Source organism: Astyanax mexicanus, chromosome 2 (assembly GCF_023375975.1).
Source record: "Astyanax mexicanus isolate ESR-SI-001 chromosome 2, AstMex3_surface, whole genome shotgun sequence".
Taxonomy (NCBI): domain Eukaryota; kingdom Metazoa; phylum Chordata; class Actinopteri; order Characiformes; family Acestrorhamphidae; genus Astyanax; species Astyanax mexicanus.
In genome coordinates, this window is record NC_064409.1 from 36,018,826 (window position 1) to 36,032,624 (window position 13,799).

At 38.3% G+C, this 13,799-nt stretch overlaps 1 protein-coding gene across 2 annotated transcripts in view; it reads left to right on the forward strand.

Annotated features, from left to right (window-relative positions):
* Window positions 1–1,260: 1,260 nt before the first annotated feature.
* The window catches only part of LOC103037814 (protein tyrosine phosphatase non-receptor type 12), an 81,075-nt gene continuing 68,536 nt past the window's right edge, over window positions 1,261–13,799 (forward strand). For both annotated transcript variants that reach the window (XM_007244995.4, XM_007244996.4), the window contains exon 1: window positions 1,261–1,748. In XM_007244995.4, the coding sequence (XP_007245057.3) occupies window positions 1,650–1,748 (99 nt within the window). In that variant the 5' untranslated portion in view covers window positions 1,261–1,649. The remainder of the gene's footprint in view (window positions 1,749–13,799) is intronic.

Genomic DNA, 13,799 nt, shown 5'->3' on the forward strand with positions numbered 1-13,799 from the left:
TAAAAGTTAATACAGGGAGGGTGTTTTGGCATGAAAGTAGCTGAAATGACCTACCTGCATTAGTCCTTCATTATCTTTGGGGTCAATTTGACCTTGTTTAATGTTTAATGTCTTTAAATAAATGATATATGTATATGCATATTATATAACAATTTAATGTTTACAAATGAAGTTTAAAAAAAGATTGCGTATGTGAAATAGAGGCAGAGAAAGGTGTTCCCCTTGTGTGAATATTTATGAAGCGCATGCAAAACATAGAGTGTTCTGATTGGCCAATCGTTTTTTAGTGTTGGCGTGTTCAGGATCATTATGGCTCCCATCAAAACTCATTTCACCTCTGACTACTCTAAAGTATATCCATGTTTGGTAAAAGTAAAAAACAATAAAAGTCTTGCCTGCTGTACAGATAATAGTAATAGTGATTTTAGCAATACTCTCGGGGGACTAAATAATTGCAAAAGGCATGTTGAAGTGAGTTAATGTGATATATATCACAAGGGGGGAAGGGGGTGTCCAAGTCCAGGTCCGGGGGAACCTACGTGAAAATATTTTTTGCAACTAGGTTTGTCTGCTGTATGTATTGTATGTATTTAGCCCAGCTTAGCTTAAACTATTTGGTGCCTGAAAAAAGAGGTACATAATACACATAAATAAACCAAGTTTTGATCATGTTGAGTTAGTAAAACTCCCCGAACTCCTACTGAACCGCACTGTTGTGTACCGTGTGACACCCCTGAGCTAAACAATCTTAAACCCTGCTTTGTGAAATGCTCCCTCCTCCTCTCTGTGAGAATTAGCCTGAAGACAGTGCTGTTCTGAACACTGAACAGCTCCCTCAGCTCACTCAGACACAAGTAAAAGGCAGAACAAGCCCCGTTATATCTGACAGATCAATGGTGTTAATACTGTAAACACGACCTGGTTCTGGGAATCGACATTCCTGTTCTACACAGACACACACATTTTTCTGTTTCTCGATTATCCACACGTCACCCTAGCGGTGGGCGGACCCGAGCGAAACGCGACTGGAATCTGCGTGGGAGGGGCTTACGGGCTTTCAACCAATGGTAAACTTACTCAACTGAGCACGTGACCACCAGCCTTCTCTTTTACAGCCAGCGACTCGAAGCGTTCGCGTTAGTTTGATTGACACCGGGGCTGTCCAATCAGGCGCAAGCTGCCGTGGGTCACAATCCAATCACGGAGCGTCCTTCCCACTAGAGGGTGGCAACGTGTCCGAGCGGCTTTTGGGCGGTCCAGCCAGTTTTGTTTCAGAGTTTAGTTGTTAATGTGGCAGTGAGGAGACAGGGAGGGGCGAACCGGCGTTTTGTTTGTTGTTTTTTTATTTAGATACATTTAAAAAGTATTAATATTAACTGCTTGGTGCGTTAAAGGAGGAGTGGGGACATTGTTACCTACACCCTAAGACTGTAGCTTAGCTCACCCGCTTGGATTACATGTTGTTTTCTCTCATCCGGGAGCACAGGGGAGCATGGAGCGGTAGAAGATGTTGGAATAACTGTCAGAGAAGATTTTTCTTCTTTAAGATATTTATTTAATTTATTTTTCTATATTTTTTTCGTATTCGGGAGTAGTTAACGTATCTAACTAACCGTGGGAGCAGCAGCGCTCAGGGACCGGAGTTGAGGATGGAGCAGGCGAATATCCTGAGGAAGTTCATTCAGGGGGTTCAGGCCATGCGAACAGGGGACCAGGGAGGAGAGGACAACTTCGGCAGCGACTTCATGGTAAGAAGAAAGAGGAGGAACAAGAGGAGAGACCGAGACCAGCCACACTAACACAATAAATAACCTAGTTAATACATAATTAACACACACGATCGCACTCTGTCTCTGCTGGTTTAATAGTTAGTTAGTTACCTAGGTAACTAGTTAGTTAACTGGTTAGCTTAGCTAACAGTCCTCCACCAGTGTGAAGCTGCTTTTACAGTGCCCCCTTTTCTCTCTCTCTCTCCCACTCCAGACTACTGTTCCCTGCGCTGAAGCTTTGTACAGTCTGTACTGACCTGTAGTTAGCTAGGGTTAGTTAGAAGGCTCCGCGGTGTTATGTCCAGTTATGCTACCCATCGATACGTGCTTCCTAAAGGCAATGCGCATGCGCTGACCTACACCTTTTCATTATTTCTCGCGTTTTTAAATAATAAATCATTTTTTGTGCATTAAACAACCTGGACTCACTGTCATTACACAAACGTGTAAATGGAAGCGAATATAATTTATTCAATAGCTTATAATTATTATTATAAAAAAATATATATATTTATATAAACAAAAGCAGTTTCTAATAACCCCTCATTGCCATAATAGTGATTTATGCTATCCATATATACTAGCTAGCTATGTCTACTGGGACTTTTACTGAGAACATGCTGTAATAAGGTGCTTCTTTTATATTTTTACAGTTAAATATACACACCAGGGCAGCACGGTTTGACAAGGTAGCACAGCTCGACAGAACACCGGCTGCGGCCTACGCCGACTTAGCTGCTGTAGAGTTAACTTAACATAGCTTTTTCTGTAAAAGCCCTGTAAATGTTCCTCTATGAACGGTTTAATTTACAGGCTGCGACTTGTAGTTAAAAACCCTTATTGATGTTTCTCTCCTGACGGTTAGCCGCAGCTAGCTAAATGTGGTCAGAGGGAGAGATTTCTACATGAGTGTGAGTGTGCTGTTGGGTCACATCCCTTTCTTAACTACATACCAGCTGGGTTATTTAGTTAGCTTTTATTTAAAACGTCTCTTTAACGTGTACGACAAATTTGTAACCTAGCTAGCTAACAGCTAGGTTGGGTAGTTAGCTAACTAGTTAGCTATATGTGTAAGTTACTGTATTTTCCCAAACATTAGACATAAAGCTAGTTAGGTAGTAACCTATGGTTACACGCCACTGTGAAAGCCTCTAATATTAATACTAGTGAATATTTACAGCTGATAGCTAGTTAACTAACCTATATCTGAATGGAGAGCTTCTGGTATTAAGAAACTGCACTACATATATTCTGAATTTACGGTTATAAGATGGGTTAGGACTGGGAATAGGTAGTTATCCCGCTTGTCACTTTTCACGTCTAGAACGCCTTCTTTTTGCCACACTGCTCTACTCTCTCTCTCGGCGTGTTCAGGGCGGGTCATGTAGGTGAATACTGACTGTCAACACTGTGGAGAGAACATGTTTAAATGTCTGGCTAAAATGTTAGTCTGCCTTCTGTATAAACTGCCAGCTAAATCTCTGATGTTTAGGGTTTATTTGCACTGTGAAAATCCCGGTTACAGACTTTTGTTTGCTGGCTAACATTTGGACACAGCTAAGCTAGCAGCAGCAGCCGCTAACGTTAACAGCGTCTTTGTCCAAAACCAGCGCTGTTCGCTGGGAAGCAGCGGGCGGCTCGGGCTTGTTTCTGCTCTGTTTAAAAAAAACAGAAGACAGCTTCTATAAAGAAGTCAGCACGTATGTGTATTTTCCGGAAGATATGGACACGTTAATGGGATAGTTAGTTAGCTAAACGGGCGGTTTATGGGGGTCCAGCGTGGTGGTGGCGGCGGTGGTATGAGGGAGTTCCGCGGATGTTGCGCAAGGAGCTGAGCCGTTTAAGCACAGAGAGGAAGAGGAGGGTTTCTCACTCAGTCCAACACTGAAAAAAAAACCCTGAAAACCACTGAAATAAACACGATAAACTATTGATTCCAGAATATAACGTCAACATCAGGGATAGCCGAAACATTATACACGTGTGTCACGTTGGAAGGCATTTGTTTTAATTGCTTTAAGTATGGACGATATGGCCCTTAAACAATATCACGATATTTCTTAGTATTTTCGCGATAACGACACTTTTGGCAACATGGCAAAACACCGAATTACAAAATTATTTCAAGAATACACTACTGCAACAAAATGAAAATCAATGATTCAGAATGTTGTGATACTAATAATGCACTACAAATATCTCCACATATCCAAAACTGAAGTAAAATAAATTATACTGGACAGATATAATCTGTCTATAGTAGATATATAATGGTAAATGAGAACAGTGTGAATTTTTCTTTTGCTAAAAACAGCAAAAAAGTAGTACCCTGATGTGATAATATTGGCAATATTATTGCGTACCATACAATATAGCAAATCCCTACTTTAAATGCCTGTACTAATCAACTAGCGTAATAATCATGACTGTAGACTGTGACTGTAGTCACACAAGTCATAATAACTAATGTGGGGAATATAGGGATATCCCAGCTGGGATCCAGACAGTTTGACCATGGTCTTGTCCATGTGGGTCCCACATATGGATGACTGATTGGACCATGAATGGTTACACATGGGCCCCATTTGGGAGATGCACTGCACACACAAGCTTAAGGTGGGCTATAATGCTGGGACCCATTTAGAATAAGCATGATGACTGGGACATTGGTATATAATAGCTATGACATGACTGTAGAATGGCTTAGGGTCCAATCAGGGACCCAGAACCTATTAGGACTGCATTAGACAGTAAACACTTTTTTATAATCAAAAATATATAATTTTAACATATTTTTATTGTGGTATATACAAAAAGAGACCACTTAAAATGATGTGTTTCTTTGATTTTTATTGAAAACCTCCTGAATATAATCAAGAGGAAGATGGATGACCACAAGCCATCCAACCAAGCTGAACTGCATGCATTTTTGCACCTGGAGTGGCATAAAGTTATTCAAAAACAGTGTGTAAGACTGGTGGAGGAGAACATCCTGGGATGAATGAAAACTGTGGTTAAGGTTCGGGTTATTTCACCAAATATTGATTTCAGAACTCTTACTTGTTTTCTTTGCATTATTTGAGGTCTGAAAACACTGCATTCTTTTCTCATTTTTCGCAAATAAATGCTCTAACAATATTTATATTTGGAATTTGGGAGAAATGTTGTCTTTAGTTTATAGAATAAAACAACAATATTCATTTTACTCAGACATATACCTATATTTAGCAAAATTAGAAAAAAATGATTTAGAAACTGAAGTGGCCTCTTAATTTTTTTGCAGAGCAGTAAGTTAAATTATTATAAATTATTGTCCAGCCAAATTATTGTCTTTTTGTTAAGATTTGCTTGATTCAAAATACAGAAACCTGTAGAATACCAAGATAGTCCTGATTACTGTATCCTACGAAGGTATTGCTGCTGTTGTCAACAGATATATGAAAGTGTGTTAGGCCTCTGTTTTTCTCTTTTGAGAAGTTAACATGCTGACCTGTAATGTACATTTGGGGAAGAATCTGTTGGTGAAATTTGACTTAATGTAACTTCCTGTAGGTTGCTGTTGCACATACTATACTATGTTGCCTTCCTTTCTGTATTTATAGTTTGTTTAAAAAGTCCATAAATATGTGCTTTCCACAGTTGCAGCTGGGCAGTATTTTGCAGTGGGAGGTGGGTGGGTTATTTAGTGACCGCGATGCCTTTTTAAAATCATTTAGTGATGCCATTAGATGAACTCTTATCTTACATTTTCCATTTATAACTTCTAATAACTTCAACTCTAATATGGGGTTTTGTACTGAAAACAGGTATTACATTTACACAACATCCCTCATTAATTTGGGGCTTTGTGTCGTCCATTTCTGCACAGTTTTCATGGTTCTGTTTATTTCTTTACATGGTTCATGTCCAGAGAATTGTGGATAACCGAAGGCTAAGGATGCATTAGTTGCATCCTGTAATTTGCTTCTTATGTTAGCTGCATTTCTTAGCTCTATATGAAAGGTCCTTATGTAAAAAGACCAAGTTTGCATATTTTGACTTCTTTTTACTGAAAAATGATTGGTACGTTTCATATTTTTTCCTGAATATACATCTTTTACCATAAAGAGCACATTTCAGGTTTTAATGATACAAATTCTTTAGGAGTTAGTGAGAGAAGTAAACTACTGTATATGGAAATAAGTATTGGATCACTTGCTCATTTATTGTTTATTAAAAAGAGTATACTGTTTTGTTGGAGTAACAAAAGATTTTCTATTTAATTTTGGAGCACAGCTGTGTGGATTTGGTTGCATTCAGTGACGAGATCAGAATTGCCACTCCAACTCATCTCTATGTCTAAAAACACATCCCAGAATTACTGGATGGAGCACCATTATTCTAGAGAACACTGCTCCACTGATTTTCTCTTCTCTACTTCTCTAAAGGGACTAGGTTAATTTCGTTGCACATCTGTGTCAGCAATGGGTGTCTGAGCCTACTTAATTTATTTTTATTTGAGGGTTTTCACACTTTCTTCTACAGCAGTCTCTTCATAGTCCCTCTGAGCATGAAGGGAACTGAGTCGTACAGGGTTATTAGTTTATTAGTGCTATTAGTCTGTACTGAGCGATGCTATAGACCCCCTCTGGTTTACAGAGCAGTGTCACCCTCTTCATACATTTAGCACTTTTTCTTTCCCGCTGTCCTGACCTCTTAAGGAGTGAGACAGCTTTGATTCACAGACAGCTGGACAGTGGAGGGCTTGGGTGCGACAACAGTCTGGCTTTGTTGTGTTATTCTCCTTGTTTGCTGATTCAGCCGCAGGGTGTGAGTATAGCCATGGCTTTAACATTAGAGCAATAGAGTGTAGAGTACAAATTTCATGTTCAGTATTTACTTGTATTTATTTGTAATTATTATTTTGAGAATTGGTGTGTTTGTTTTGTGAGTGGACAGGGGTCTCGTGCAGGCATTGTGTGTAACAGACAGAGCCAGAGGGCAGAGTTCACACACATTTGTGTCTTGCTGCTCCTCCTGGGGGATGAGTTGGGGGAGGGGGTGGAATTGACTTACATCTGAGCCTACATCTGGTGTGTGCAGTGCTAGAAATGAGCTTGTCCAGGCTGCCATACTTACCCTTACAGTAACCAGGCCATCTTCCATCATAAAGAAAACTCCTTCCAATGGTTCTTTGAGGTCTCATGGTTCCATAAAGAACCACTGCCTTTACTACAGACAGTTTACCAATTAACATTTTCTCACATTTCTCACATATGCCTCACTACCAGAATCCAGACTTTGATCCTAGTAGCACATTTACTATCGGAATGCCTAAATATACCTATTCCTAAATGATACTGTGGCAATTTAGACCATTTTTTATCCAAAAATCTTAAGCCAGGAAAAGTTTAAGGCCTATGTTTTATCACAGTATATTTCTTATATTACAGTATAGTTATGAAGTCAATCTGGGCAATACAAAATCACAAAAAAACAGTCAAGAATGCCCACAATGGATGTCCATGAGTATGAAGTTAAGAAAAATAAGTTTGCCAACCCTGGAACCCTGTCAGTAACGCATGCTGTAAATAATGTATTTTAAAATATCAGAAAAGTGTATAAAATCATGGAATCATGGAACTTTTCTATTGTGATATGTTTTGATATTAAATTATTGTCCAGACCAAAAAGACCTGTCATTTTAAACCACTGAGGGACAGTTTCCAGGACGTTGATTAAGCTTAATATTGGAATAATTGACTCTATCAGTGAATAGATAGACCAGGTATAGACCTGTCACGATTTTTGTTTGGACAATATATTGTGTAAGAAAGAATTTAATTACAATAGTATAATAATAACATAGCATCATAATAACTACACCCTCAAAAACACAAAGAAATTATATATTTTTTTAATACATAAAGTCACATACCAGCTGAATATAATGTCCAATACTGAGGTCAACAGAAATGACTGAGGTCATGTATATTAATATTGTATGATTAAACCTAGTTGTGATCTAAACTGCAGTATTGATGCTGAAATAAGTCTAGTTTTTAAATTATTATTATTATTGAATATTATTATTTTTTTTAAGTTTAGCTTTGGACTAAACTGAAATGTGTGATGTTTTGTTTATTGAAGAACTTGTACCCTGCTCTGCTGAACAGATAAATGTCCGAATTATCACTGCTCAACTTGCTTTCTAATGCTCAGAATTCCTCCTAGCCACCATGGTCACTACATCCTAAATGAGACCTCAGGCTGTCAGACTGCAGAAGATCAGGGAAATGAACTGTTGTCCTATTTCCAAACATAATGAGATCTGTTCTAACGTCTGGAATGTGCTTTTACTTCAGATGAGACTGGCATGAATGTAGCTGCTTACTGTAAACACTGACACCAGGAACATTTCAATATGACACCACTGCGCCTCTGTAATTCCATCATGTGCTGAGCTGGAAACACCCTGTCTGCTCCTCTAAAAGCGGCGGGTTATGCCAGCTCAGTAGTGAATTGGGGCTAGACAGGCCAGTGTCTGGCAGCAGAGCTGGCCTGGTTCTGAATGATTTTAGAACAGAGCAAAGCTGCTTAAGATGGCAAGATTTGGGCCACTGTATAAAATCAGCATTAGTGCCAACTGTCAGCATTGATACTGCTCTCTGATAGGCCCTCTCTCTGCCTTTCTGAGAGGATCAACTGCGAAACAGCAGTTTTGTAACTTGGCATTATGCAAGTGCCACAAAGTGTTTGTGTGTGTGAGTGAGATCAGATAGGTCAAACATTACACAAATGTGGTTTGAGAGCTATTGAACATATAAGGAGGGTTTTTATATCCCTCGTGCAGCTTCATGGTTAGTATCAGTTTGCCACCCAACCAACCCAGGGTTATGGTAATTTATTTTGAAGACAGTCAAGTTACAGTTGGTTTCACCTAACCTTGTTTAAGCACAAACACAATCCTTGTCCAATTCACCATGACTTCATGAGTTAAACTACTGCTGGGTGGTATGGCCAAAAATGCATATCACTGTATTTTTCACGGTATATCACAGTATTGTTTTTTTTTTTGTTATTATTTTTGCATGACTGGGCTTTAATATAGGTTTGTGAGTTACTGTACTGTTAGGAGTACATAAAATATAAAACACCAAGGCTTTAATTTAAGGCTTTTAATACTATTGGGTTTACTTTGTCCAACAAAATTACACAATATATGAAGAAATCAGACTTTATTAGCAGAAAAACAGCTGAAGAATATAAACAATAGGCCTTAAAAAGAGATACGCCACCAAGTTTAACGCACCTGCCTTTACAAAATATAAAAAATATTTTACATAGTTTCATGAACACTATAAATGGACATAAAATTTCCTTTTGTCTCCAGTCAAAAAATACATTCAAATCATCCTACAATATTAATATATTTAAAAGGCTGTAGTTACTGCTCTATTTTCCTGCAATGAAACATTCATGCAGTGAGAAATAGCAGCAGGAGGTGTTTTGATTTCTCTCTAGGCAGGTTGAAGCTAGACCAGCATTTGACTTCTCTGATGGTTCTGTTCTGCACGGTGCTCCGCAGCGGCCTCTAACGGTGTGGCGGTATGAGAGAAACGCATATCGGTTCTAGTTCCCCCCGCGGTGTACCAAATGAACCAGTATGCTGCCCAGCACTAATTTAAAACAAAATGGAAAAGCCTATTTTTAGTTGTATGTACAGTTGGTCAGGTCAGGACCCCGGATGGCTAAAGAGCAGGTATTAATTGGGTGGTGGATCATTTTTAGCACTGCAGTGGCATTGATGCATTGATGGTGTGTTCGTGTGTGTTGTGCTTGACGAGTAGATTAGACACGGCAGTGCTGCTGGAGTTTTTAAACACTTTGTCCACTCACTGTGTGCACCCTGTAAGATATAGATGTAAAGTCAGTGGCAGAAGCACTGTTCTGTTGCTGCACAGTTTGTGTTGGTCACCTTCTAGTCCTTCATTAGTGCCCACAACATGCTCTCAGACACATTGCTGCTGGAATTTTTAAACATATCAGTGTGTGTCTGATTTACCATACATTGGCCTTTAAAACACTTATATTACAGAAGGTAGCGGATGTATCATATTAAATAGGGGATACTACTTGTGGTGAAGTGCTTTATTAAATGAAGAATCAAAATTATCTAAAAGTTAATTTTTGCTGTCACCTATATTTTGTAAATCATTCTAACCTAATTTTAATGTATCTTATATGAGAAAATGTAAGGGTCACAAATTATTATTTGTATTGATTATTATGTGTATTCAAATACAATTAATTCCAATACCGATTCAAAATCACTGCTGATTACAAGTTTATCTGATCTCTAATTAGGAATTTTCTAACTGCTTCCACTGCTGGTGTGACTATTCCTGTAAATATTAGACCTATGTGAATGTACATAAGTTGTCTGAACAGAGGAGGATGGGTCATATAGGACATATATAGTACATGTGATGCGTACATGTGGTAGACACATGCGAGCCTTGATTCCTCATAAAAAAAGGACACTGTTAAATTTAAGAAACAAGATAATCATAGACTTTAGATAAAACCAGCAGCCCCTAGCAAGTGTCTTTATTAGGCTAATGGAGGTTATCATACTTCAGTGTTTTCATGCTTTCTCTGGTTCTTCTTTATTTTTAGGTTGCCTCTTCCCCATTTCACATTCACATTCTACCTTTTCTGTCTCAATTTCATTTCTGCCCCCCTCCTTTTTTGTCTGCTGTCCCCAGCCATCAGCTGTCTGAGCAGTGTAGCTGGAGGCTAGGCAGTAATCAGCTTGTAAGGAGGATGGAGGGCTGCTGGAGCTTTCCCCGCATGTGGGTCTGATCTGCTGTGTCTGAGAGCTGTCTAGACCACCCTGTGCCTTGTGGCCTAACCTGATAAAGCCTACTATCTGAGTTCCTGCACTATGTGGGGCTGACTGATGTATCATTTCACAGCTCAATTTACCAATTCATTCATTCATTCATTCATTCATTCATTCATTTAGTTTAGAGACAATATGTTCTCAGTGTTTTATGCTTTGCCCAGTAATTCAGAGCTAAGGAACAAATGGTTAGAATTTGTCTATAGAACACCAAAATCCAACCGAGGGTTTTGTTCCAACTGCCTCGGTGGCTTTGCTGCAGCTCAGCAAACAAAACCCCAGGGTGGATTTTTACTTTCTGGACCTGGACTTCCCACCTCTGTGTGTACCTATAGGTTTACATAGGATCTCCGGTGGATTCCGCATTTTATAGAGACTCTAAGACTAGATCAGTGGCTGAAATGCACTTAGCAGGGCATTATACATGTTGTAAAGTAACATATGACATTGCCGAGACTGTTATTAGTGTAAAAATGTCTTTATTTAAAAAAGTTTCTAACAGTTGTCCGTCTCCGGGTGTTGCAGTGCTGTTAGCCAATCAGAGGCGCTATAATTGCATGTATGAATGTTCATGAACCTAAATCCTATCGTCCCCCTTCCCCCTCACCAACCACTTGTCCACTGGACTAAAACAGCATTGTACCGGATCACTGGAGCACTTTTTTTTAACAAAAAAACAGTTTACAGGGCATTCATTCACACTAGAGATCACAGTTAACATTTTAAAATAAATAAAACAACATTAGAATGAGACCTTTAACAAACAAAATTTAAATTTAATAATATTTTCTTGGCACAAATGTGCTTCTAGCATTTTAGTGTTAGAACTGTACACAGTGTATAGACAATGTATTTGGACACCTTCTCATTCACTGTTTCTTCAGAATTTAAGGGTATTACAATGAGATTTGTTTTGTTGCTTTCATTGGAGTAACTGTTTCTAATGTCCAGGAAAAGCTCCCCTAGTGGGCCATTAGTGAGGTCAGGATTTTTTATAATAAACATCCTACCTCATTCCCAACACCCCACCTTATCACAGAAGTAATGGATATAGCACCGTTATGCCAAAGAACACAGTTCTAATCATCCACAGCTCAATTGATTACATTAAATGCATTAGATATGGTGCATTAGATATGGTACCAATAGGTTCATGTTTACCTGCTCAAGAGTGTCCTGTTCTATTGTCAGTACTTCTCTACAGGAAATAGAAAAAACTGTGTGTGTGTTTATTTGCACATCTATCATCAGTATGTTTAAATAAAAGTTGAAGATCATTTTGTACACATGCATTCTTGGACAAGCTGAGAGATGCAGACTCACTGAAAGTCTCAGAATCAGATTAACTGATGCGCTGGGGTAATATTACAGGATTATACACAATATGACCCAAGTTAAGCAGTGTTGTGCAGTTTGTCTTACCTGTTTCTAGTTTTCTCTCTCATATTTAGCAGTTGGCAGCATGCTAAGCCTGGAGGAGCAATGATGTGGACGCTTTTCTCTAAAATATTATGTAATGTTACTTTAATTTGTCCTGCAAACTGAATTTCTTGAATGTTCAATAAAAGTCATTGTAGCCTACCATAGGCTCAATATATATATATATATATATATATATAGATTAAACCAAAACCTAAATATCTCAAAAGTCCCTGGTACAGCACACTCACAGCAGGTTGGAAGGCTCCGGCTTTGACTGCACAGCAGTTTGTGTTATGAAAGGCAGCTGTGACTCTTTGGTGTTGATCATGTTCTTATGCTCTGTAATTGATTACACTGTCATGCGATTGTAAGTGATTTCTCTGAGTGATTTTTTTCTGAGTGATTTCTCTGAGTGGTTATCTGGTGACCTCTGCTATTGCTGAGGTGAAAGTGAGGTTAATAGAGGGCTGAAGGGCTAATTGACAAGTTGGATGTTTTTAGGTTTGGTGCCCTAGTCTGTGAATGGGTGTGTTTGAGAGAGCAAGAGGAAATACGAGTGCTGCAGGCCAAACAGTATAGAGTGTGTATTTGATGATAATTTCCTACAGTCAGTGTCTTCCTAGCAACTTCTCTCACATTTGTTCTATCAACCTCGCCCTAAATTAGCATAGAAAATGCTGCAATTAATGATTTATTAAGCATTCTACATTGTGATGGTCAGTGCTAGTGTCTGCAGACAGATGCCTCAGAGCTGGGTATCTAGCTTAATGTGTATACACACATATATATATATATATATATATATATATATATATATATATATATATATATATATATATATATATATATATATATATACACATTAGCTAAGATCTGATATTAGTATTGACACCTCCTCACACCTTTGCAGACACTGTACATGTCTGTGTGGGTTTGTGGTAAAATGGCTTTAGCATGTTCTCTTTTTAAACCCTCAGTTATAGCAACATTTTAAAAGCTTGCAACCACATACTTTCTGCTTTGCTAAAAAATGCTAATTGCACCTTGATGTTTTTATATTGCTGCATTTATTCAGAGTGATTTACAAAAATACTTATTTAAATGATCAAAAGCTATCAATAGACCCCAAATAAAATGTACTTCTGCGCTAATGCTATCAGAAAATAGACACCGTAATCCTGCTGTAACAATTTGCAGGAAATACATAACTAATCAGTTTCTTAAAATCAGAATGTAGAGATTACTAAACAGTGCAGTATTACTAGTTTTGCACCAGTACTGAATAATATTAGCACTGTATACTGAGATTTATGAGATTTAAATCATAAAGCATTTAAATGTCTAGATGTTGTTTAATCGTGGAAAGTACTGATATGTAGTGAGAAATCTGTTGTGTTGAGCACTTTTGGAGAGACAGACTAAGTTGAGTATAAACTGTGTGAGCTGAGTGAGCTGTTTACCCTTCTACCATTGCGCTTCAGTCACCAGCACTTTGTGTAATGTGGTACTGTTACAAATTAACGATTACTCCGCAAATTTAATTAATTAACTTTGTTGGTTATATCGACTAATTGTTGCAGTCCTATTGTTTGGCGCCTGGGAGGAACATAGAAAAATATCTGGATGCTTGTCTTTCATGCATCCTGAGAGTAGGTAGGTCGAGCTGAGTTGTGTGTAAAACACAACAGGCTCTTGATACAGACTGAATTTTAAACTGGATAATT